At 39.8% G+C, this 27,413-nt stretch overlaps 1 protein-coding gene across 2 annotated transcripts; it reads right to left on the bottom strand.

Moving 5' to 3' along the window:
- Positions 1–333: 333 nt before the first annotated feature.
- On the bottom strand, positions 334–27,250 carry zgc:154058 (uncharacterized protein LOC795538 homolog). 2 transcript variants are annotated; one of them, XM_037782619.1, is made up of 8 exons: positions 27,017–27,250; positions 24,746–24,994; positions 19,536–19,583; positions 18,751–18,837; positions 17,461–17,528; positions 10,204–10,331; positions 2,026–2,203; positions 334–1,466 (listed from the first exon to the last, which is right to left on the bottom strand). In XM_037782619.1, exons 2-8 carry the CDS (start codon positions 24,808–24,810, stop codon positions 1,198–1,200), a joined length of 843 nt encoding a protein of 280 aa, XP_037638547.1. In that variant the 5' UTR covers positions 24,811–24,994; positions 27,017–27,250; the 3' UTR covers positions 334–1,197. The 2 variants fall into 2 exon arrangements, with proteins under 2 accessions (XP_037638547.1, XP_037638546.1); XM_037782618.1 differs by having other exon boundaries at positions 26,951–27,250.
- Positions 27,251–27,413: the final 163 nt, after the last annotated feature.

Below are 27,413 nucleotides of genomic sequence, written 5' to 3' on the forward strand. Positions count from 1 at the left end.
AGAAGGAATCCATTGGTACCAATCAGGTCATACTAGCTCGTTGTGAAGGAGGTTCAATAACGCTCCAAACTTGCACTACATTTTAGCGAGGGAAAAACACTCCTTTTTTTCCAAAGGGGTCCCTTGACCTCTGACCTCCAGATATGTGAATGAAAATGGGTTGTATTGTCATTGTTTTGTGTCGTTAATTGATTTCCAATAATAAATATATACATACATTTGCATAAAGCAGCATATTTGCCCACTCCCATGATGATAAGAATAATAAATACTTGAGAAATCTCCCTTTAAGGTATCTTTTGAACAGATAAAAAAAATGTTTGATTAATTTGTGATTAATTGCGATTAAATATTTTAATCGATTGACAGCCCTAGCAATAACCAAAACAGTCAGCTAAAAGCAGCTACAATCTACAGTATGTAGAGTAAGGTGTTAATTATCAGGGGTTCAGTACTATGAAGGAGTCTTGAGATTTGTTTATATCAAAAATATCACTTAATGCAGGTTTAAATGATTGCAAAATGCAGACCGCTGCCCTGTTTTATCTCCAGGATTGACTAAAACATTTATATACTCTACATTTGACACTGTTTCTTTAAATGTATTGCATTCATCTATTCTTTCGTGGGAAAGCGGGCATGACCTTGCTCCCACTGTAACACTCACAAACCATATTCTCTCTCTCTCTCTCTCTCTCTCTCTGCTTTTCTCTCTGTCTCACTACTGTAATACTGGCAGCTCGGCCGTCCAGCAGCCTTCACTCTTCTACGTACAATGAAAGCATCACGGCAGTCATCTGAAGGGGAAATGGTCCAAGGCCACTTATTGAGGCAGGTTACAGGATCTCAGGGGGGAGCAGTACATTTTCTTGATCTGATTGACAAAGTACTCCTCTGCCAAGTTGGGAGAAATTTTGGTTTCACACTTGTGCGATGTGCAAAATACAAAAAGTTCTTTAGAGACACCGAGCTCTGATGTGATCAATTCAAGCTAAGCTCTCCACTGTGGCAGCAGGTCCACACCCCCGGGGTTGAAATAGTAGAATCCACTCTGCCGTGAGCGGCGACTGCACTGGCCTGGTTCATTTCAAAGCTTCAGACGAACGTGGCTGGAAATTAATAATTAAACTCATTCGACAGCCAGAGTTTGAATAGAATAAACAAGCCAACTGTGTGGCATCGGGATGTGCCGGCAGGCTACAGTATGGACATGTGTTCAGGTTGGTGTGGATGTGGCTGTGAGTGTAGAATGGGCCCTCCCAGTGATCCCAGCGCGTCCACCTTGTGTTCTCTCCCAGCAGGTCCTAGGGTCCCTCTAGCCAGCACCACCATGGTATCTGATGACATGCCGGCAAACTCGAAGGCAAATGTCCCGTAAAACAGCATGATGATGACGCAGAACACCCATTCGAAGATGGCTGATGCGTGTTGAAGGACGAAGCTCTCCTGACAGAAAAACACACCGCCTGAAAACACGGTCAAGGACAACAACAGCAAAGCAGTGAGAAAGCCTAACATTGATCCGATTCACCTCAGTACAAACTCTCTTTGTGTATTCATGTTCACTTCTCCCATTGGAGTTAATAAACTCAGGACATGCCACTAGTCCCCTAAAGGGGGCGGGGCAGTGTCAAAACCACCGTGACACAGATATAGGAAAACTGACTCCTAGTGCACCGTCTCCTTTCTGAACTGTCTCTGCCGGTGGTATCAATCTACTCTTCTATCAGAAAGAAAGCAAATAAGCATAACTCTCAAAATGTTTTCACGGCATTGACTGTAACAGATCTGTTTGACATGTCCTCTACCATGTCCGCTTTAAATCTTTGAATCTATTCTCATGTATAGCTGTACAATAAGGTCCCATAACATGAAAGACAGAATTGAATACTGGAGGGAAACTGTTGTTGTGATATAAGGTGGAGGGGATGTCTCTGTCCTTAATCGGGCTGGCAGCACTACGCTCTACTCTGAAGCACTTGACAGCCTCGAAGGCTGCCATCTGTTAGCGGCTGGGGAGGATACTGAGCACCAAGGCTGCGAAGGCCAGCAGGGTCATGCAGAGCCGGAGGTGGGCCACGTTGTACTCCCCCTGGGTCTTGGCCAGTCGGTAAGTCAGTGCTGACTGCAGGCACACAAACAGCATACTGGTGGGGAAGGCGATGCCTGCTCCGACATAGTGGAGAACTTTGGCATTATCCACCTGTCATATAAAGAAAGGAGAGGGAGGAGGAGAGACAGGGGTTACATTAAAAAGATAATACACAAAATCTGCAGTTTAGCAGCTGACATTAATGAAAAAGAAAACACCACGTGGGAACAATCAGAGAGGGGCAACAGCAGACAGCTTCAGCATCAAGCTGTCGTCTAATTATTCATTGTTGTGTAATGCTTTTTTTGAAGCCACTTAACCCTTAACACTATTCTGTCTTTCAGCGGTTGTAGCAGGCTCCGTTTTCAAGCAAGAAGATACTGGTATTATATGAAACTATAAAAACCTAAAGAATCCATTGGTACCAACTAAATGTCATACTAGCTTGTCGAGAAGGAAGTTAAATTATGTTCCAAACTTGCACTACATCTGGACGAGGAAAAACTGTCATGGTCATTTTCAAAAGGGGTCTCTTGACCTCTGACCTCAAGATATGTGAATGAAAATAGGTTCTATGGGTACCCACGAGTCTCCCCTTTTCAGACATGCCCACTTTATGATAATCACATGCAGTTTGGGGCAAAAATCATGCAGTTGTTTTTTTTTCATGCGGTACAAATGTGTTATTTTCACCTATTATAAAATGGTGTATTTGAATATTTCTGCATACTGGGGTTCCTAAACAGTCTTGGAATTACATAAATTGAGTATCACTGTAAAGATGAGACTCTTGGGGATCCAATGAGCCCCAATTGTGTTCATGTGTGATGATGTGAGTCCCCTCAGTAGCCATTTCATTGTAGTGAGACCATTTCTTTAAACTTGACCTCACTGTATAAAATGACCTGTGGTGACCTCTAGGATAATCACAGCCTCATGAGACTTTACAACCACTAACTAGAGACCTAGAGCGTTCAGAGGATGGATGGATCTAACTAGAGACCTAGAGCATTCAGAGGACGTATGGCTTTCCTAGCTAGATTGACAATAAGGAGGTTTCTGAGCAGTTTCCAGAACATCAGTGCTCACCATGCAATTGCCGAAATGTCAATTTTTTTAAACCAAATCTCAGCATGGCTTTTTCTATGGTGCTCCTCAAGGTCTTGGTGTCTTAATGTGGTATTTTGGAGGGATTATTGATAATTTTTATCAATTCTCAAGTGGTAACATTTTTTTAAATTTAGCACCAAATCAGTGTAACAAATGGTATCAACACAAAAAATACTGCAATAACTTATGAGACATAAAAGAGCATGGGAATGGAAATCACAGACTTATCATAATGTTCTAAACCCTTATGCATTTCAAAATTTATTTTAATTAATTGATTCCTTTATTAGTATTTTTTTATTATTATTATTATTATTGACTAGAACAACTTAACACACAGTGCTGAGCTGCATCTCACATGAATCTTCAGGTTCCCAGCTTTCAGATGATGTACACCAGTTCTATGTGACATCTACTGTTGACTTTTTATCTACCCCTGAACGTCCCCTGTCCCCCAACTCTACCCCTCTAAAAAAAAAGAGAGCGGAAAGGTAAGGGGTTAAGACTTCTTGTAGTAAGGAGCCAAAGAAGAACAAGCGAAAACGAGATGTTATGGTAATATGAAGTAATCAATAGCAACACCAGAGAACGCCTCCTTATCCCTGCTGGTCACAAGAACGATAGGAAACAATACACAAAAGAGCTGCTCAGGAGCATGTGACTACAGCTCCCACTGCAGGATCCACACACACACAGCTCAGATGTACTGATCATATCAGATCAGAGATTCAATGGAGCATTAACCAGAGCTAGAAATACATCTTCAAGGGCCAGACTAATTCGATAGAAGACAAAGATTTGCTTTTCTTGACTGATGCTGAGTGGTTAAAGCCATGTGTTTGGAATAACAATGTTCCTCTGCTCCACGTAACCCTTAGGGATCATTAGAGCAATAGCCTACAAGTTACGTAGTTTTGGCTTTTAAGCCATTTGTCCATTGACCCGGCTAGTACATACTGAACATTCTTGTGCAGTAGGCTAATCAGTGATGTGACAAAGTAAAATTTCCAGAAAATTCATTGTGAAAAAGCGAGCAAAGTCTTTTCTTAGATGTGCCTGTGACACCTACAGAGCTGGAAGTGAAGATGGGACATAAATCACAGACGTTTTTCCACATGTTTTTGTTCAAAAAGCAGTGTGTTACTCACAGTGGGAATTCCACTTTAGTCTAGTAAATTCCATAGTAAAGTGGCTGTTACAAAATCGTATTTCTTTTACTGCATCACCCCTGCATCTATTGTAACTGTGGGAGTCTGAGTGTTGTAGTACTGCCAATCTGTTACTCACTATTCTCAGTAATGGAAAAACACACACACACACACAAACAACAACCATATGCTTTGTTCTCCTTGCACCTTCTTGTTTTTAGTGCAGAACTTTACCTAGTTCCAGCTTCTCAATTGTGAGGATTTGCTGCTCGTCTTTGTCTGATATGATCAGAAACTAAATATCTTTGGGTTTTGGAAGGATGTTCGGATATAACGAGCAATCTGAAAAATGTCACTTTGGGCTTTAAGAAACTGTGATATACTGATATTTCATAGACCGGCAGATTAATCAGTAATGAAAATAATCCATATACACTCCACAGTGGTCTGCGCTACGTGTGTGCCGCCTGGTGTCCTAGATTCTATAACTAATTGCAGTCATTACCTGATGGCTTAATGATCCGTTAAGTAAATCTTTGCTGTTCTACTCACTGTAATGTACGTTTTCACACATTATACAGTATGCCGGGAACATGTGCTGTCACAACAACGCAGGTTAGAGATAAAGCTAAGGACAATGGAAAAACTGATGGACGGTGAGAGCAGTGAGGTGGACTGAAATGTGGCAGCAGAAGCAGTGAAAAACAATGAAGAAACAGCAGAGCCATATGGGGGAAGCTCTCATTATGGCTACACGTGTTCATCAGAAAACACACATCTGTGAGCATCTGCCTTCATCTGTCTCTGCTGAAATGTTTTGCAGCTAAAAGTCACCGGAGTGTGTGCGCCTACATCTGTCATATTTTCTAAACATTGGTGCCACATTTCAATGAACAGTTCTCCCTCACTGTCATTCTCAGACATGATCCTCTGCAGTAAACCATCTCAAATAAATGCTTTTACTGTGTGCTGCATTTTGAATGATTACAGAAAGTTAAAAGTGTGCACAGGGTGATAAGGGGTGTGAGGATGTGGGAACAAGCCCAACTGACATCCAGCTTTCTGTCAGATTCAGCTTTCACTTTCTGGAAACTGAAACAAATGAAATAACATAAAGTGAAACTCTTTAGACTTCCAACCGTTTACAACACTCCTGCCCAAATCTGTAACAGAGGGTGTCACCATCACCACCTATTGCAAAAGCACTTTAAACAGACCTTCAACTTGGCAACGTACAAAAAGGGGACCCTGGCAAAAACTAAAAACATGAATAATCACCTGAGCCATCATCAAGCACATGTTGCACCTGCTTTCAACTTTTACCCATGACTACTTCAAGATTTAAAATGGACTGAATTGCATTGGACTCAATTTTTCCAATCATTTATAATATGCAAAGAAGGGAATTTCCACAGTAGTTTTGTAGCTTTTCGTTTAGCCAATTCCAGAGAATCAGTTTGCTTTTTTTTTTTTTTTTACAAAGATATTGCACAAACCAGCAACCCTAGCTTCCTTGTTTTTCTGTATATACTTTTTCTTACTTTCACCTCTTCTCCTCTGACAGAAAACTTCCACTATAAGATAATTCATCTGTAGCCACATCATATACGCTAATCATAATAAATTCATGGTTGTTTTTACACTTCGGTGTTAGTACGGATTAAACAAACAAGATAATGTTTTAATTAATGACTTGTAGATGTGCTGCTAAGAAGATTTTGTTACCTTTGGACAGAGCCAGGCTCGCCGTTTCCCACTGTTTCCAGTCTTTGTGCTAAGCTAAGCTAACCAGCTGCTGGCTGTGGCTTCATATTTATCATACAGACATGAGAGTGGTATCGATCTCCCCCATTTATCCCCCACCAAACATACAAATAAGCAGAAAGATAAAGAAGCATGGTAAAGAGAGATAGAGCATATTGGAGGAGAGCAAGCAAGAAAAATAGCAAAACTAAACAAAATCTGAAACTTGGCTATTTGATTCATCCATCCATTATATGTAACCGCTTATCCTATTCAGGGTCGCTGGGGGGCTGGAGCCGATCCCAGCTGACATTGGGCGAAAGCCGGGGTACATCCTGGACAGGTCACCAGACTATCACAGGGCTGACACATAGGCCCAATTCCAAACGACCCCCTCCACCCTCTCCCTACACACTTCCACTCCGTTTGCGCGTTCGCATGGAGGGTCCGACATATTAAGTGCCATTCCAAACCAATCACTGGGGAGTGGAAGTGGGCTATAAAACCCTCCAACAGCGAGCTTTATTAATGCCGACTTAACCAGCCGCCCTTACTGACGACGTGAAACGCTGTTTTGTGTTCGTCATGGAACACACTCCGATGTCAGTTCCGTGCGACTACCAGTACAAACATTTACTGTAAACTGCTCAAACTGACATTTCATTTATTCTACTTTATTGTCATACAAACGTCGACAACATAACATAATCAAAGGATCAAATATACTCTTGTTTAGTCTAGAATATATATACACATACAACATATATTTATTCTTTTTTACCCTATCAGGAGTTATAACCCCATAATGTATTATATCTTCAACTGTGCAATACTGACTTAACAGTACAATGATTTCGTGCATTCATTCAGCTGTGCAATAATCTGGTTTACTCCGGCATTAACACTGCATTTATTTATACAGTACATTTAAACTAATATTCTTATTTTACACTATTCTTGAATTTGTATAAATGCGTTCAGTTATATAATTTGCACAGATCCTATTTTTCTGCAGTATTATTTGCACTGCTGTTATACATGTTTCTTATTATATTTTCTCTTTTATCTGTATTTTTTTATTTTTATATATTTATATTTATATTCTAGAACGGGAGCAAAACGGACCTCAATTTCCCCCCGGGGATCAATAAAGTATTTCTGATTCTGATATTTATTTCCTTGCTGAAGAGAGGGAAGTTCGTCCCAAAGTGGCTGCTGTATTTCTACCCTCCACCTTCAAGAAGGGTGCTTCATTGAGCTGTGAGTGTGACTACAGACAGAGTTCACTCCACCACGGAGTGGGAGGATGTAGGGGCCGGATTGGAATTGGGCCATAGAGACAGGCAACCATCCATGCTCACATTCACACCTAGGGGCAATTTAGAGTCAACAATTAACCTGCATGTCTTTGGACTGTGGGTGGAACCCGGAGAACCCGGAGCAAACCCACGCTAAGACGGAGGAAACATGCAAACTCCACACAGAAGGGCCCCAAGCCGGGTTTTTTGAACTTGCGACCCTCTTGCTGTGAGGCGGCAGTGCTAACCACTGCCCCACCGTGCAGCTCTTATTTGATACATACTGTATCTCATTAAAATAAAAAACATACACGTACAATTCACTGTAACAATGTGGAGACACTCAGATTTCATGCACCACACCAGTGGAATATCATTGTCCAGAGGGATGCAATCAGTGCGTTGCACATATCAGGAATGTTTGATACTGGCAGGACTTCCTTTGGATGCAGTTGGACAGCATCAACAAGGCAACAAGGCCCTGCTGACAGCGGGAATCATCTGTAAAGGAGCATGCAGGATTAGCTGTTCAGACAGCTTTTCTGGTCCTCTTTCTTTCTCTCCTCCACCTGAAGGCAGCTTTTGACCTAGCCATGTCACTCTCATGGACCTCTGTGTGGTAGTGATGTGCTTTTCCATCATCTATTTACGTGCTTCTCTGCCCAAACCATCAGACCACTTGACAGGAAAAAAAGCCCCAGTGGCCACACCGCACCATACGCTGCCAAAGCCTTATGTAACACACAAACTGAAGCCGTTGCCGCCGCTCAGTATGTTGCCATGTGTTGCGTTTCCGGTGCTTTCGCTGTCTTTGATCTGTCGGTTTCATCAGATCTTCGCTGCTGTTTTCTCCTTTGATTCCAGCTTGTTTGCGTTGTTTGCCTGTGGATGCTGTGTGTCCATATGTTTTTGGGGCTGTGCTTCATTTTGCCAGCATAATTTCTATTCTGTCATGTGGTTTAAACAGTTTATTCACCATCAATGACATCTCTATTTACATCCCACTGGAATGTCCCCGACTATAAGAGATGCGATGTCTGTGAGCGAGCGGCTACGTTCAGGCCTGTGATTGGTTATAGAAGGGGCCTCTGCAACACACACCCCGTCTGCCCAGCTCCTCTCCATGCAAAGCCAGGCTTGATGACTCACTTCCCCCTGGCTCTTCCCGTATAATTCCTCCCAGTTCTGCAGAGCAGAGGCCCCGAAGGAGAAGCGGGAAAAAGGTGAAGACGACCTTTGAGCATTCTCAAACAAACTACGCACCTGGTCAACACACATTCCTGTAAGACGACGACACTTCTTCATCTTCCTCGTCACACACAGTGAACTTCAGACATGAATTGTTGACCTAAGATGTTGTGTAATCCGTAGAAAACAATTATTTAAGTTTGCTTCTCATCTCTGCCACACCTGACACACAGATCCAGCACAGTTCCAGCCTCTCTCCACTCATGTTTCAACAACGGACAACATGGTAAATCATCATAAATGATATATAGAACAATGACAACAGATACACTCAAGGAAACATTATTCTACTTTGTAATGAAACATGTTTTCATTTAAAACTTGATACTAATTCTAAAAAGTATGCAGTGGTAAAAGTTTCTAAAGGGCCGATGTGCGTACCATGGAAGTCACGTCTTCTCCGTCATTGTCTCTCTCCTGTTATTTCCCGTCATTGTGAACTATTTAACAACATATTTTAGAAGTTGAAGGACAAAACCAGAATGGTAACATTTTACAGATGTGTCCAGCCTTTCATCGGAAACCAAACTTTGTCTATTTTATCTCTGAAGTCCCCCTCCCAAACTCTTCATTTTCTACAGAAAATACCAAAGATCGATCTCTCTCTCTCTCTCTCTCTCTCTCTCTCTCTCTCTCTCTCTCTCTCCAACACGCACGCACACACACACACACACACACACACACACACACACACACACACACACACACACACACACACACACACACACACACACACACACACACACACACACACACACACACACACACACACACACACACACACACACACACACACACACACACACACACACACACACACACACACACACACACACACACACACACACAGTCCAGGCATCCAGCCAGGGCTCCAAATATTTAAACTTCAAGAAATTCTTTTCCAAAGAACAAATATCTACAGGGAAGGAATTCAGGATAGGTTTCCTGACTTTGACTACAAGAAAGAGCAGTGCAGCATCGTGTCTATGAAAGCAGGAATGACATTAAGAAACCTGAAATACAAGGTGTGATAGAGAGGAGGAAGGGAATGCGTCATTAGGGGAAGTATAAAGTAAAAAAAAAGAAGCAACGACATTGCGGTTCTGTTTTGGGCTGCAACTAACGATTACTTAATAATTCCGCTGATAAATCTCTTGATTAATTGTTTGCTCTAAAAAAAACATCACAAAACAGTGAAAAATGCCCATCTTAATATTAATGATCCAAAGGTTACGCCATAATATGTCTTGTTTTTGTTGACCAACAGTGGAAACTCAAAAATATTCAACTTCATATGATGTAAGATCACAAAAAGCAACAAATCTTTGTTGAAGATTTGTCATTTTTTGCCTGAAAAATTGCCGAAACGATGAATCAATTATCAAAATAGTTGCAGATGAATTTCCTGTCGCTCGCCTAATCAATTAATCACTTGGGATAATTTTACTTATTTCTATTTCCCTTGTTAAATGTTATTACTATGTTAGATCTTTTTCATTATTTACTGTAAATGTTGGCATTGCATTTTATCTCCGTTTGACGAAAGTAAACTGGATCACCGTACCTGGAAGTTGCCCACCATGATGAGTCCAGCGGCACAGATCCAGCCTGTGGAGAGACTCGCCGTGTTGAGAACACAATTTTGGTGCTTCTCAATGACGTGGGCATAGCGGAGCAGCACAATCACCATAACTACAAAACCAGAGAGACATAAAGAGACGGAGAAGATCAGTCAGTTATGATGACGGCTCAGCAGATTAATAACACACTAAAATCACTTCACCAGTAGAACAGTGAAATGCTGCAAGAAAGGGAGAAAAGGTTACGCTTATTCTGGAGAAGTACCCTGCACACTGTTGGTACTGTGTGTTATTATTTCACAGTGCCTGCCTGGCTGCAATTTAAATCTCCCACACCTGACTTAGCCAAAAAACACAAGACTTCCTTGGAAGCTGATTAAAAATCACACAAAGTTGAATTTCTCTGCTTAACAAGTGGGAATACGAGAGGCAGGAAATGGCGCGAAAGTGAGAACGCTAAACGGGTGGGGGGTTGGTCTAAGTCTTGCATAAGATTAAAAGGTGAAGGGAAATGAAGTACAGTATATGGGACAGATGACTGCTGATGTGCTAATGGGCTGTGACTGGGGGTATTGTTGGTGCACTGAAGAGCTGACCCCCGCTTGGTTTCTCTTTGTTAGCTCCTCACGGCTGGTGCTTGACGAGGGCTGACTGGGCCTGGTGAAAGAGGGGCATATGGGGGGGAGAGTGGACAAGAGAGGGGACAAGGAGCCCCTCATGTCTTGACCTGAAGCCCATATATTGTCTCAGAGACTAAACTGTTGTCTTAAATCTGTCACCATCTGTGTAAGGGACGGGCTCTAAGACGATCTGTGCTTGCCAAAAAGAGAATAAAAATGGAAACCTTGGTCACGGAGAGGAAAGAAAAACATCAGTGCAGGACTTAACAATGTCAAGCTTTGTCTCCACCAGTCAGGGTTTGGATATGCTATGGCCTGTCTGGCTCTAAGCCAGCGTCTCAATGTGGACATTACTGTACATAGTTAAATATAGCTATGTATATAAATGTGGAGATGTTTTGAGTAATTTCCTGTTAGTACAAAATGTTTAAGTTCATGACTTCTTTCTACTAAATGCCAAAAAAAAGTGCACTGAGTATATTTTATTTTACAGTAAACTCAACTACATTAAGTTCTCAAGTCTTACTAAAATGCAAAAAGCAAATAATTTTACTGTTAAATCATACTTTAACATGGATTTTTGGAATATAGCATTAATGTGATCTGAGCTAATTTTGCTTGATAATGTGCATTTTTGACAAAACACAGCATGTAAATAAATCACATTCAGACATTTTGCAATTAATCAAGATAAAAAATGACAATCCTGCATAATAATAATATATATATATATATATCATATAAATATACTGTATGTACTTGTTAACAGGGACCATACAGATGTTACATGAAGATAAGCAATCCAACAGATGTAATGTAATCAGGACATCTATCTGAAGCTAATGTAATAGAGCTCATTATGCAATGTTATAAAAAAATGTATCAATAAGATCTTTGTTCAGTTCCTCAAGTCCGACCTTGTGAGAGAGAGAGAGAGTTCTTGTTTGTGTTTCTCTCTGTTCACTCAGCAGGAAAATTATCTTAGCAAAGTGATTTCAGCTACAATCATGGAAAAAAAAAAAAAACGGCAGTGTCTCCAGGCTTGGAAACAATCTTGTCTTTGTTTTGTTTTTTTCCTACTCCTTTAATACACACTGTGTTGCTGAAGGAACAGGAAAGTCAACTGCAGTGTATTTTATTAGATTATAGCATCTCTGTCTCTGCGCTGCAGACCGGCTGCCGGCTTTCCAATTTCAACAAAATGCCTTTTTCATCATTACAAGAGAGCATGTTTGAACTTGCTGGCATTTAGCAGTTTCCATAACATGATGGAAGTTAGGCCTGAAGGTTAAAGACAGGGAAGAAAGTCTTCTACCTTCAGGTAAAGGACTACGCAGTATCAAGACAAGAACATCTCGCTGCCACAATAGCATTTATCCTGACGCAATCCGCATCCTAAATGGGTCACTGGTTGTATGAACAAGCACATTCACTTTGCACTATTATATTTATTGTATGGTTACTACATCATAATTGTTGCAGTGTGTTTTTGTTGTGTGTGCTAAGTGATTATGTGTGATTATCAGGGCCGTCAATGGATTAAAATAGTTAATCGTGATTAATTGAATATTAATCGCACATTCTTTATCTGGTCAAAATGTACCTTAAAGGAAGATTTGTCAAGTAGTTAATACTCTTATCAACATGGTAGTGGGCAAATATGCTTGCTTTATGCAAATGTATGTATATTAACAATACAAAACAATGACAAATATTGTCCAGAAACCCTCACAGGTACTGCATTTAGAATAAAAAATATGCTCAAATCATAACATGGCAAACTGCAGCCCAACAGGCAACAACAGCTGCCAGTGTGTCAGTGTGCTGACTTGACTATGACTTGCCCCAAACTGCATGTGATTATCATAAAGTGGGCATGTCTGTAAAGGGGAGACTCGTGGGTACCCATAGAACCCATTTTCATTCCTTTGAAAATGGCCATGCCAGTTTGGAGTGTTATTTAGCCTCCTTCGCAACAAGCTAGTATGACCGGCTAGTACGCAGTATAGGTTTTCTAGTTTTATATGATGCCAGTATCTTCACTCTAGCTTTAAAACAGAACCCCTACAACCTAAAAATCACAAGTTGCGTTAATGCGTTAAAGAAATTAGTGGCGTTAAAACAAATTTGCATTAACACGTTAACTTTGACTAGCGATATGTTTTGTTGTTGAGTGCACCGAAAGAAATTCCAAATCAACGGCAGTTGATATGGCAATAAATGATTGAATCTTGATCATTTTCCCCATCACACTCTCTATGAGGAAATCCTTCATGTTTAGCTTTTATTTGTGCACTCTTTAAAGAGTGGGCTGTGTGGGCTGTTTGCTGGCATATTCCTTTGAGGATGCATGTCATGCTGAGGGGTCACGGGTTCCTACAGCATAAAGGTTACATGTCTGATGAGTAAGCAGCATAGCTGACCTCCACCTGGCTTCAGACGGTCAAGACAAGCTGTTGTCTGACAGCTCAACAATAGGAATACGTTAACATAATGTCCCTAACACTGTTTGAGCTTTGTTGGTCACCTTCCACACAGACGCCCTCCCCAGACTTCTTTTCTCTGAACTCAGGAAGCCCGGGGGGGAATACTAATGTCACTCTCCCGTGGAAGTTAGCGTGCAATGATGTGGACATACTGTAATCCTACTGTCACAAGCACAGACTTGCTTTTGCATTCACACATAGACGTGGGCTAACGGTGTAAAGGCATATTCCTACAAAAGTCACATCAGTCACACCACACCTCACTGTTAAATAAACTCTGCTGTCCCCACAAGGAGATATGTTGCAACCCAAACGACTGGCTGCATTCTCTCCCACAGGAGGCATGCTGAGAGAGAATAAAAGCATTGTCTTTGAAACGTTGCGTGTGTACACTGGCAGAGAGGTGGGAACTGGGATAAAAACGAGGAGTACAATTATGAGGCAATAGACAGTGCATTGAGTCCATGTTATCCCTAATAGGAGTGAACCCCTGAGCCAACTGTAGCAGGCACAAAGTGAGACATAAATCAATAGGCTAAGAAGCTAAGCACGGATTATTTACAATAGCCCGTTGTATAGCTACATGCCACAACAACTTAACCTCCTTTTGTACAGCCATAATAACTTCCTTTACAACAGGTATTAACAGGCGCCACGTTCAGATTAATTAGAGGGTGAAGAAAAAAATAAACACAGACAAGGAAGATTGAAGCACTCACACCACCTGCAGAGGTGTTCACAGACGTATTGGACCAAGTGTAAACGCAGTTTGACTCAAATCTAAAAATATAATGGAGTTATTTTGTTTTCCTGAAAACTTCAACTATTTATGTAATAATATACAACGCAGGCAGATTAAACTAAGAAATGTGGCTCAAACTGGTAGCTGTGATGTTACACGCCTGTCAGTAACTGACTTTCATAAAATTGATGGATGGGGCACAAGTGTGCTTAAGGTCAGTTTTACAGGATATGTCGCAATCTACAGTGTTTTGCAAGAGAAGAACAGATCAGATTTCCTTCTGTAAACAACAGGTGCAGTTTTAATGTCAGTTTAAACTGTAATGTAATCCAGTTTAGAGAGAGGGATAGAGGCCGATACATTGGTTGATATTAGCTTTTGTGCAGATTTGTTGGATGAGTAACAAATAAGTAACGACAGGGTCACCATAACATAATTATGTCCAGACATGTTGATTTCTCAATTGTAAAATTCCCCAATTTTAAACCAGACTGTCTGACTTTACAGTTATATTGCACATAAATTGTGTAGGAGTAATGGGCTGAGGTAGCTCTGTGGTAAACACAGTTAACTGGAAAGTTACGACATCATTACACCTAAACAGAGTAAAATATAATGTACTGACGTAGAGTCAGACATGAGTCATCCTGTCATTCTGATTGAGCAACGGAGTCAACAGTGTTGACAGGAAATTTGAAATATTGTGTTGCTTTTGGTTTTAACCCTGAGATGCCACATTGTTTGGCAGCTACATTGTTTGGTTGCCTCTAGGGCTGTCAAAGTTAACGCCATAATAAAGTTTTAACGCAAATTCGTTTTAACGGCATTCATTTCTTTAACGCATTAACGCATTAGCACAATCCATCTTCCGGAGGTTATACCAGGTTCAGTTTTAAAGCTAGAGTGAAGATACTGGCATCATATGAAACTAGAAAAACTAAGGAATCCATCTGTACCAACAATGTCATACTAGCTAGCATAAGTCGAGAGGAAGGCTAAATAACACTCCAAACTTGCGCTAAATTTTGGTGAGGAAAAACTGGCATGGCCATTTTCAAAGGTGTCCCTTGACCTCTGACCTCAAGATACATGCATGAAAATGGGTTCTATGGGTACCCACGAGTCTTCCCTTTACAGACATGCCCACTTTATGATAATCACATGCAGTTTTGGGAAGTCAGAGTCAAGTCAGCACACTGACACACTGACAGCTGTTGTTGTGTTGTCATTGTTTGGTGTTGTTAATTGATTTACAATAATAAATATATAAATCTGTTTACATAAAGCAGCATATTTGCCCACTCCCATGTTGATAAGAGTATTAAATACTTGACAAATCTCCCTTTAAGGTGTGTTTTGAACAGATAAAAAATGTGCGATTCATTTTTGATTAATCGTGATTAACTATGGACAATAATGCGAGTAATCCCAATTAAATTATAAATTATTATAAATATTTTTAATCGATTGACAGCCCTAGTTGCCACAAAACTTTTTCTGAATTGATTTGACTGCGTTTTTGTATAGTTAACGGTACAATCACAGTGCAGTGCTGCTTAGCCTACCTCTCTTTCTCTTAAACAAATACATATATGTACACAAGGTCGACAGACTGACCTACTGCAGGGGTCATGGTTGGCTAACAATGCTGCTCAAATGCTAAACTTTCACTGCTTCCTGAGCAGATTTTCACACTGAGCTGCAACAGTCTGGTTCCTAATATCTCTCAAACACAGTATGCTATGTGTAGTCTCACTCCATATATATGAATACACACACACACACATATAGAAAGGCTCCCCTATTCTTGTCACAGGCAAAGACCAGAGCTGTAATTTAGACAACAGCACACAGCAAACAGCTTATTTTGAAATTTCAAGGAACATTGTCTCATGTTTTTTTCTCTGCCTCCCTCTCAGAAGTATCAAGCTGATAGGTTGCAGGCCTTAAATAGCTGCTAGAGGCATGGAGACTTATGAGAAGACAAACAAGGCAAAGAGACCTCTCACACACTCACACACACACACACACACACACACACACTGAGAGAACATGTCTAAACCACAGCTGGGAAACATTAACTAGATCAGGGTAGTCAGACCCACCAGTTAACGCAGGGAACAGCACGTTTAGACTCACAAAAAACATACAGACCAGCACATGGGAGCTCAGTCCCTCCATTTATAACACGCGTGTTTTCCTTGTGCCTACGAAAATACACACTCACCATGTACAGTATGTGCGCTTCTACATTCTAGTATAATTCAGTATGAAACCATTCTGAAGAGAAATTTGTTATCCTTTCTACCTCCCCTTTCATTCAAAATGACCACATGCGAGGTTTTCACTGGCTCTTGGTCAGTGTGGTTTTAGGTTTTGCACGGGACCAGCAAGAAAAGGGCAACAAAACTAACGTTACTCTGAAGTTTTAACATAGTTCAAAACAAGTACATTTAGTGTCTTCTACAAATTAAACTAATCTTTCCTGCTGATATAGTTTGAGACACACATTTTGATAGAATTAATACTTTATGAAAGAAAAGTGATGCCTCTTATTTATTCCCCCTCCGTGACTTCAGACTGTATCTCATGCTCGCCGTAATTGTCATTAGACCTGCTTAGTTTCAGAAGAGCTGTACCGAATAGTTAAAAGCTTCATTCATAACGTTGCCATTTGAATACTAAATCAACATTTTTGCATGTCTATTCATTGTACACTAATTAGTGTTTCCCCTATATTCATTCTGGAAGAAGATAAAGTTGTCGGTACCGGTTACAAACAGGCTCGGTAATCAATAGTTTTATACTATTTGCAGAATTAGATTCCAGTGGTGGCTGCGTAGGGTTGTTTCAGACTTGTGTGATCCAAACATTTCCAATAACTCTAGAGCGTTTTAATTTAATTCATAGAAGGATATGTGGAAATTTAATTTTTGTCTATTTTAATATAATTCAAATTGTGCTTAGAGGGAATTATTTTCACCGGACATTATGACCGGTGTGTGTGTCTGTTCTTCTCTCTCTCTCGGGTCAGGAAACTCAAAAGGATTGGCAAAGATGGGATGCATATTGTATCAGAAATCAGATTATACTAATTTCTATCATTATCCTTTAGGCCTATATCGTTTTTAATAGATTATCAGTGTGTTTTCTTGCAAAATTTGCTGGTGGCTCGTGCAAAATGAATATCAGCCAATAACGATCGGTGACCGACTGATCAGACCTCCCTTCATTTTCACCATTTTCTTACATTTTATAGGCAAAACAATCAATTGAGAAAATAATCAGCAGATTAATGGATAATCAAAATAACTGTTAGATGAAGCTTACATAAAAAACATAACGGACATGGAAGTTGCGACAGTGTTTGTGTGTGTACACATGATGCCTTACCCATGAATGAGCCTGTGCTGCAGATAAGGCTGAAGAAGCAGCTCTCAGGAGGAAGAGTCCCACATTTACTGCAAGAAAGAGTACACAGAAATAAACCACAGAAATACTGTGAATCAACCCACACACACACACAGCAACACTATACCAATCATTCCCCTCCCACGTTGTGCAATATAGCATGTTGTTAGAAATTTATTTCTGTTCATGCAATAAGCAAGGGGGGCGAGGGGAGGTGGGGGAGGAACTACGCTTCCTCACACCCCATCATCAAGCCCTTGACTTTTCACCTACTGCATACTCTTCTCTAGGAATGGGAAATGTTTGAAGGAGGGGAAGGCAGGAGACAGTCAACACAGGCTGTCTGTGCCCGAGTTCCTGCTGCCTACCAAGCCAAAGCCTTCTCAGCTGACTGCAGTCACACACACACACATTCTTCAGTACATTGATGAAAACGGAAAATCCAGTAAGATAATTCTCACAATGGTGATTTTTAAACAATTCTTTGATTTATTTAGTATTTTGATGGATGGTAATGTAGTCAGATTTTAGATTTCATTCGACAGTTTAATTTCAGTTAATTACTCACCGACTACAACAGCATATGTTATAGCCGAATATACAGTATAGTAATATAGCTGTAAAAATGTGCATCTCTTCCACCTTCACCACTAAACTGTAGATTAAGCAACAACAGCAGCACTGCATTAGTAAAGATTACCTTTGCAACATTTATACATTTCTGCTTCTGTCAGTTTCAGATGTTAATCTGAAGTTGCATATATAGTTTGAGGGTTACTTAATATTTGCGGTTACATATTCATGCTCATCGCATTTAATAAAAACACAATATTTTCTTTAAACAAACCTCAGTATTAACAATCCACAACTGGTCTTTGATGTTGAAAGCTCAGTGGGACAAAAAGCTAAACAAAAGAGCGGGAGTGTCTTGATTTCCTCCCAAATGTAAGCCGACGCCTCGGTGTGTGTGTGTTTACATGGTAAAGTGCAGACCCATGCTTTGCCTCTGAACTGCCACGGTGGCAGGCAGGATATTTGAGCCCCGAGTTATTTTCAGAATGCACACACACTCACATACACACACACACACACACACGCGGGAGAACCGTCTCCTTCAGGCTCACTCGCTTTTTTATCAACAATGTGCCGACAGGGGTCGTGTAAAACAATGGGACAGTGTTCCTGTTTTTAATCACCAGACAGAAACAAAGAGACAGAAAAGAGACAGAGAGAGGTAGGGTTGGGTTTAGGGCGGGAGTCTCTCTCACTGACCTGATGAGAGGTACATTGTCTAGCGTGCAGCACAAGGTTGACCCACTCTGCGAATACAGATCCTCTTCACATGACTGGTTGTACAACCTGGAACATCAAACATGCACACGGGTGAACACACAAACAAAAAAAAGTTAATGTTAAAAGACACACATATGAAGCAAAATCACATTTATTTTAAGTTGTGGAAATATTAATACAACCCACAATTGACCAAATTTGGTTCAAAACCAAAACAAATTTCTGATTATTATTATCACATATATTCTTAGAATGTCTGGAATAAATATTTAATTTGGGACTTAATGAACATTTTCAGTCTTTAGATTACAGTACAGTAACAGTAATTATAATTGTTATGTTTGAGTGTTATGTGTTGGGGTCACAACCAGGCTTTCTTTTGTCTTTAGGGTTGCTGAGTCAAAGTGGCAGAATCACTGTGTCATCAAATAGTAGCTCTGCTGGTAGAGATTAACCTCAGCTTGTCCGAAACAAACACAGTGTCCAGGATAGAATAGTCAGTTACTCACTAACAATAGCAAATGTTAAATCATAGATCTATGTTAATGTACTGCTGTTTATTCTTTTGGTTTGCGTGAGCAGACTTTAAGTGTGTCTTTCAAACATTTGTGAGGCGACAGCCTAGGAAATAATCCCATTACTTAATGTTCCAACAGAGCTAATTGCATTCCATTGAGAAAAAACATTGGGAAAGAAGACACTGACAAATCACCACATTGCAAGGAATGATTTTGTGAGTGTGTAGGATAGATTATGCAACATACCAGTTATCCACAGGGCAGACATGTTGATTGTACAGGGCCATGGCGTACCTAAAATTAGCCAAAACAAAAGATAACAATTTTAGTACATTGTGAGTGTATTTTATGATTACAGTATCATCCATGTGACTTAATGAGTAATAATTCAGAATAAGAACAGATTTTTAAATCACCAAAATTCAAGCAACAAACAACAATTGCATTGTCAGAACCATAACCAATTCAACATCCACTGTGACCCCAGAGCTGCCACACAAGAGAGACAGACAGACATAGCAAGCAGGTATAATATCAGTGTGGTGCAGTTAAGTCCGTATGTACGATGTTGGTTTTGAATTGGCCACTTAGACTTCTTGGACTATACTTTTAATACCAAAATGGCATTTTGTTCATATCCTGTCAGTCTGACCTACCACTGATTTGAATCTGTTTGTTCAACCTGTCGGACCAGGTGACCTGACATTTGACCGTTTCTTATCACTCAATCGGGGATTCAGAGGGCCAAACAAAGAAAAGACTGGTTTGTGTCAGTCAAACAGGTTTGATTACTGCTGAAATACAACAGTGGTGTTTATTTGGTCAGGTCACTGACCAGCAACATCAACAGAGAGGTCGTTGGCCAGAGGATCAAAAGAGAGAAACTGTATTCTGCAAGCTCACCAACCATATTGTACTTCAGATAAGACTTGCTCATTTTATAGTCAGTACACAACTGAATAAAACATTTCAACTTTGGTCATAAATGGAAGTTCTGGGTGTCACATTATGATTGAGACAGCCATCATTTAAAATAAAACTAGAGCTGGCCTGATAAATCAGCCAGGCAACATATCGGCTATATTAGCTTATTGCAGGCACTCATTAGCCAATAGTCATCCTCGTTGCAAGCATACCTCACCTAATCTTACATGTCACATCACAACACTGGGCAAACTCAGCCTCCCAGTTCAAAACAAACTGTTGTGGTGTACTGTACTTGTCTTAATGTCATAATGTCTGTATGTTTTAACACTGTCCAATTGCCCTATGTCTTTTTGTAATGTTATATTGCACCAATAATAAAATAAAAAGCTTATTGGTATTGGTGACTTTTAGATGTTGCTGCTTTGGAGCTTAAGTGTCAGGCCCTTGATTATTTCTCCACCAGCAACAGTTACAGCTCAACTGTGTCTGTTCTGTTCATATACGTGTACAAGTATTATGGAAAAGCAGCTGTAAATATGCAAAACTCTGCGTATGAAATGGCGGGTTGCACTTCTCAGTAGGAAGTGCAGAGAAAAAAATTGTTAATAGTCTTACCATATGCCAAACTGTGCTTTTAAATTGTAAAAACTACAATATACAATTATGCATGATCATTTTTAACCCTATTTCTGGGTGGACATCTCACGGGGTAAAGGGAAAATCTGGAAGGAAAAGCAATTGTCACATAATAAATCCCCTTGTTATTCACACACACACGTAGGAAACACTGATCAAAACAATATTTCTAACTGCCAGGAAAAGATGGAAAGACAGACAGTCGGATGTAGACACAGAAACTATTTGTCCTGATTTCTAAAAGCCGTAGTAGTTCAGTAGGAGGTTAAGCACCCATTATGAATGTTTCCAGTATCCTACGTCACAAACCAGTCTTTGATGGACGAGTCACAGAGACATATCATAAAGACACACACACCTGCTACCCAGAAGACACTAACAAGCACAGACACACATCACCGCACACATACACCATTCATGACCATATTTATTGGAAGTGAGACATATTTTATGTGTGACACAGATTGTGGTCTAAATAATTTAACCATATAACCAATGTGACAGAATTTAAAGCTGAACGTCATAATTAGAGTTCAAGGTTTCACACTTACGTCAGTGTGATAAACATACAGTATAACACTGTTATATATACAGTTATACAGGTTGGAGCTTGAGTGAAGATACTGGTATCATATGAAACTAAAAAAAACGTAGGAATCGATTGGTACCATGTCTTGTTAGTTTGTCGGGAAGAATGCTAAATAACGCTCCAAAATGACTTTAAATTTTAGCTAGGCAAAACTGGCATGGCCATTTTCAAAGGGGTGTGATATGTGAATGAAAACAATGAGATGAACAGAGTGAAAACTGTCTCTTATTGGATAAAACAGATGTTGACAAATTGCATAATTCACACTTGAAAAAAAATAATATATTGCAATATATCTTATCTCAATACTCAGCATAATGCATAAATGTTTATAATTGCAATAAGATCGTATCGTGACTTAAGTATCGTGATAATATTGTATGATGGGGCATCTGGTGTTTCCCACCCCTAATGGTAAGTATTCAATTTTGTGGTAACAAAAAATGTCATCTGTTTGCGTATCGTACACTTAGAGGGATCTACCACAAAATCCTATATAGAAAAGGTCAAATCATCAACAATCAATACTCCGACAGCCAATCTCCCTACTTAATTCTGATCGATTTTATGCTAATCCTAGAGCACTAATTGCTGTTAGAGAAATCAACATTTTGGAGTTTCTATATGTGACTCATCTTGCTTATCTTCACAAGCAAAGGTCATGTCACTATTTTTGCAACTGGTTTCTTCGTTTTGTAACGCTACATGTGATTGGTAAAATGCACGTCGTATTGACTGACTGCTGTAGAGGGTGACGACATTTGGTTGGCTGGTTATTTGATGGCATTAGGCTATGTGGCTCACCACGTGAAAGTCATGTAAGCCAGAAGGCAGACATGTAAAGAGCACTGCTCTTGCATAATGCAGTAAGGAAACCCACTGGTGTGAGTGGAATATGGCCGTCAGGTAGAAAGCTGCCAGAGCTCCAATACAATGACACCAACAACAACTGTAGATGATTACCAAGGGACTTCATTAGAAATATATAGGTAGAGAAACTGTAGCCAGCTGAGGCTGTTAAATTTTCCACAACTTTTCAGGCACATATTTTTTTATATATTTGGTCAGCTTCCACAGCTAAAATAGCAGCAGGGCAGCTCTGGGACATTTCTAAATAAAGAGGTCTCTTTTAGCGGTATGTGAAACTAAACTAGTGCATTCTGTGCTCGGAGGAGGCTATGTAATAATAGGTTTGTTTACATAATTAGACCTCTATTAAAGCTCAGCAGTGGTTGTAAAATGTAATTGTATGCCTGTGAGCAATATATAGGTGGAACAGACCATGTTTTTTTATTTAGGATTGAACAACGACTTTCACAGAAGGATCTGGCATGGACAGTGAGAGTTCCCAAAAACTGTGCAAAAATAACACATCAGAAACCACAGGGAAGGGTGGGATGCATAAACTATGAATGAATTTTGGCATTACAGGGCAGGCTCTAGTTGCTTTTCTGGCTGGTTGCTGTAGCGCCTAAAATGCACAGTATTTTAAAACTGAAAGCAAAATATAGCCTATGCTTAAAAGCAATTTCAAATCTCAACTGATCACAGGTACAGTAGAGCCACACTGATGTTTCAAACACATTGCTTAATGCTTAACTCAAAAAAGGTCAGCAGAAGAATCAAAGCCAAGACTCTTGGGTGGGCATAAGCCTTCCTCTGCCTCCACAAAGACCTTTCGTACACTGGGCATCATGGCCACCAGATGCTGAGTGAAATTCTGCTTACGCTCTCTATTACCGCCTTCCAATATTTACCTTACTCCCACCCACTCACCCACAGTGAAAGAGGGAGTTACGCAACATGTCACATCCTTTGACATTCCTCTAGTCTGGAAAAGGACCCTTGACTGCTCTTAGAAACAAGGCGCCCTTGTCAAGGTAACGGGTTTAAAGGGACTGACAGTCAGCAGCATTTGGCATCTTAACTCAGATCAACTTTCTACCTCCGAAACAAATGCCAAAGCAAGAAAGAAATGTGCAACACTTGCACTATATTTCACCTGCACATTCTCCAACTCTGTATAGGTCTGAAGCAACATTAACAGCTCAACCATCCAAGTTTTCTGCGAAGCCCTGTACTCCTGAAAACACACTACTGATTGGACTGTGAAGCCTTCCATGTTCACAAACACTAATTGGTGTGCAAGATCTCAGCTTTGCACCTGATTAGACTGTGTACTCCCCACGCAACTCATGTAGACTACGGCAATCTGGAATCGGGCCATCTGTCTCTCTCCCCTTGGGGTTAGCATTCCTCCTCCCAACAAAATAACAGAGCAGAGAGGAGAGCTGTCAGCCCAAACACAACCAGGAGGTAATTACTCTCTCTTTTCTCTCCGGTACATCTGCTCAGATACCATACTGCAGATAATTAAGATATACTGCGAACCTGCACGTCTCTCTTTTAAAAAGAGGGGTGATAATCCCAGATCTTTCCTGGAGAGAGTTAATCCACATGCAATCGCCATGGCTCCCAGGAATTCAGGGTAAATATGCAGTGTTGCTCTCCTGGAGGCAACAGAGGCTGAGGGGTTCAAAAGGTTTTTGCTTCCAACATAAATATAAAGATTTGTAATTTGTTACAATATGGCCTGGGTATCACCTCGTGTACTCTATGTGACAGATCATTTGCGAAAAAAATGTTTTTATTATGGTGATATTTCTGTTAGCACCAATGGTCAACCCTACAATATAGTTGCAATATTGATATTGAGGTAAAAAATATTGTGATATTTGATTTTCTCCATATCGCCCAGCCCTTGTGTGAATGGCTAAATAAGTTTCTGTCTAAATCTTGTGGCTAACGATGCAGAAATAACATGTTTCTACGGAAAATAATGGTTCTTTCACTTTCGACCGACAGTAACTGTAATGACGAGAAGAATGACTTCTCTCTTTCTTACATAATAAGTGGGGCATCATCCTTGACGTAAAATACAATTTCTACTGATCATCTCTCACTAGCAATGCAGCAAACAATTTCACCATTTCAGTGTCTGTCTAAATCTTGTGGCCAACGATGCCGAAATAACATGATTCTAGGAAAATAAAGTTTCTTTCACTTTCGACACACAGTAACTGTAATGACAGGAAGAATGACTTTTCTCTTTCTTACATAATAAGCTATGTATTATCCTTGATGTAAAATAAAATTTCTACTGATCATCACTCACTACCAAGGCAGCAGACAATTTCACAATTTCAGTGTCAGCTGGCTTGAGGTACTTCTTGGTCATGTTTGATTTTGAGTTTAAAACATTAATTTTGCAATGTTTTTACTGCCAAAGAAATGTAATACTTACACAACCCATATCCCAGTGATGGTCAGGACTGGGAGGCTAACAGGCAGTATCATCCAGAGAGACATCTTCCAGCACCTTGAGCAGCCCCTTTCTTCTTTTTCCTCTTCGGCCAGCCGAGCGATATCTGCTCAAGTAGTACTAACATTTAACTGAGTGTGACTGACATCTGCATTGCCACTGACTGATTCATTTTCTTGAAGATGGAGGACAGCAGATGGGACACTGGCAAGGACAGATGTGTCCTTTCAGCTGGTGAATGAGAAGAGGAGGGAAATGAGTTAGGTCAGGATCACTCACTCAATAACTATTATATATAATAATTTATATAGCACCTTTCAAAAACAAGGTTACAAAGTGCTTTACAATAAAAGCATGGTAAAAGTAATTAACATCGAGAACTTAAGATCAAAACATGATAAATCATACAAATAGTTACAACAATGCACCATCTCTAGATCTTCATCCTCCTAAATTCCTCACTAGTAGAGATCAATTTTCGATAAGATTTAGGGGAAGCAAATTATGGAGTAGCTTTTCACATCTATCAAAAAACTGTTCATCTATCAAATGTTTCAAAAGTCACTTAAAGGGTCATTTAATTGCTGTTTTGTAATTGCTTCTCCCCATGTTGTCCATGTAATCTGTTTGTAAGTTGTTTTTTTTTCCCACTCGCAATGTTGTTTGGTTACGATTACCCAGAACTCTTTATAGATATTTAAACAATATCCTCCTCACAAACACTAACCATACACTTCCACGCAACACACACACACACGTCTTTTTTTATATATTTACTGTATTGTTATTGTTGTTATTATATATATCTTGTCCTAAATGTTTGTTATCACTATTATGTAGTCATATTATTTTCTTTATATTAATATTGTCTCTAGGTGGAGACTTCAGATAAGCCCAGTGGGTTTTTGCCTCTTCCTGCACTTTATATTATTCATTTATTTCTTTTGTTATGTTTTATAGTCTTAAATTATGCAAAAAAAAAAAAAAAAAAACATCAGTTAAAAAAAGCCATAAGATAAAAGTGAGTCTTAAGAAAAGATTTAAAGGAAGATACTGAGTTTGCCAGCCAGAGATCCTCAGGTAGGGAGCTCCACACCTGAGGGTCCCATTAGTACCATTAGTAAATCATTACAGGGAAAAGCACAAATGTCATATTAAATTACTCTATTTCCTCATTCACAACATCTCTTACTAAAAAGCAGGAAAAGGGTATTCAATATAGGCTCCATATACCTACATAAATATACTATGAATTGTGCTTATCTTTGACCTGTTCAAATCTATTATTGCTTGGTACTTTTTCCTCATTCGCCCACCATATACAGATCTTCTCTAGAAAGTCATCATCATCATCATCAAGCCTTGCCAGTTAAGGTAATCTCAGCAAGACTGTAATCAGGGTTTATGTGATGCTCACAGAGGAGTATATAGAGGAGGTTACATTACAAACAAAAACACCTGCTGTAATTAAACCCAATATCAATTCAATACTGCTTTTGTGAAGCTCTGATGTTATATCTATCTTGACCTTTGGAGGATTTTGGAGCCATTATGATGTTGTATTGCACTGATGGCAGATAATCTTATTTTAGCTTTAAACAAACATTGTTTTATGGACTTAAACTTTGTTTTACTGGTTTATTTATTAAAGTAATGTACACAGAGGAGTATATAGAAGAGGTTACATTAAAAACAAAAACACCTGCTGTAATCAAATCAAATATCAATTCAATACTGCTTTAGTGAAGCTTTGATGTTATATCTATCTTGAGTTTTGGAGCCATTATGATGCTGTACTGCACTGATAATCTTATTTTAGCTTTAAACAAACGTTGTTTTATGGACTTAAACTGTGTTTTACTGGTTGATTTAATAAAGTAATGTACACAGAAGAGGTTACATTAAAAACAGAAACACCTGCTGTAATCAAATCCAATATGATACTGCTTCTGTGAAGCTTTGATGTTATATTTATCTTGAGTTTTGGAGATGTTGGAGCCATTATGATGTTGTACTGCACTGATGGCAGATAATCTGATTTAGCTTTAAACAAACTGGACTTAAACTTTGTTTTACAGGTTAATTTAATAAAGGTGATGGCATACCTTTATGATAAGTTTTTATTTACATACTAATGTTTAGTTATCTTCCTCCCTTCTCAAGGCACAACACATCCTACTAACTCACCTTCACGGTTCAAGCTAACGGACAACGCCGAGCATCAGAGCAGATGTGTGACTCCTCTCTGCTCACCTTCTGCCTCCTGGTCGCTCAGCAAGTTAAAGCTGTTCTTTAGTAACTTTGAGTACGCAGACTCGTCCTCCACACCTCCGGTAGATCACAACTAGTCCACCCTGGACTCTGGGGACACGGTGAAGTCTTATTTTTATGTTAAATCCCGTCTTTTCTCTCCCGAACTACCGAGGTCCCGTTAGTCTTTTTTCCGCGCTGAGCCGATGCATCGCCGCCACGAGACTCTCCGGAGTCTCCAGCTGTTTGACTCCGCCTCCTTAAAACCTGTAGTGGGTTAGGGAGCGCTACATTTATAACTGACGGCGAACCGTGTGGGCGGCTCTGCGAGGTCGAAAGTAAAAGAACGACAGGCAAAAAAGCATTATATTTCGTCTTTTACAGTGTCATTAAGAATAAC

Source organism: Sebastes umbrosus, chromosome 10, assembly GCF_015220745.1.
Source record: "Sebastes umbrosus isolate fSebUmb1 chromosome 10, fSebUmb1.pri, whole genome shotgun sequence".
NCBI classification, from domain to species: Eukaryota; Metazoa; Chordata; class Actinopteri; order Perciformes; family Sebastidae; genus Sebastes; species Sebastes umbrosus.

What these genes read in the sequence shown, in the direction of transcription:
- zgc:154058 (XM_037782619.1), bottom strand. Translation starts at nt 24,810, where the DNA reads ATGTCTCTCTGGATGATACTGCCTGTTAGCCTCCCAGTCCTGACCATC. An exon ending in TCATGGTGGGCAACTTCCAG is followed by an intron (nt 2,204 to 10,203) that starts GTACGGTGATCC and finishes TTTATATGACAG; the next exon opens with GTGGATAATGCCAAAGTTCT. An exon ending in CTTCGCAGCCTTGGTGCTCA is followed by an intron (nt 1,467 to 2,025) that starts GTATCCTCCCCA and finishes CCGTGTTTTCAG; the next exon opens with GCGGTGTGTTTTTCTGTCAG.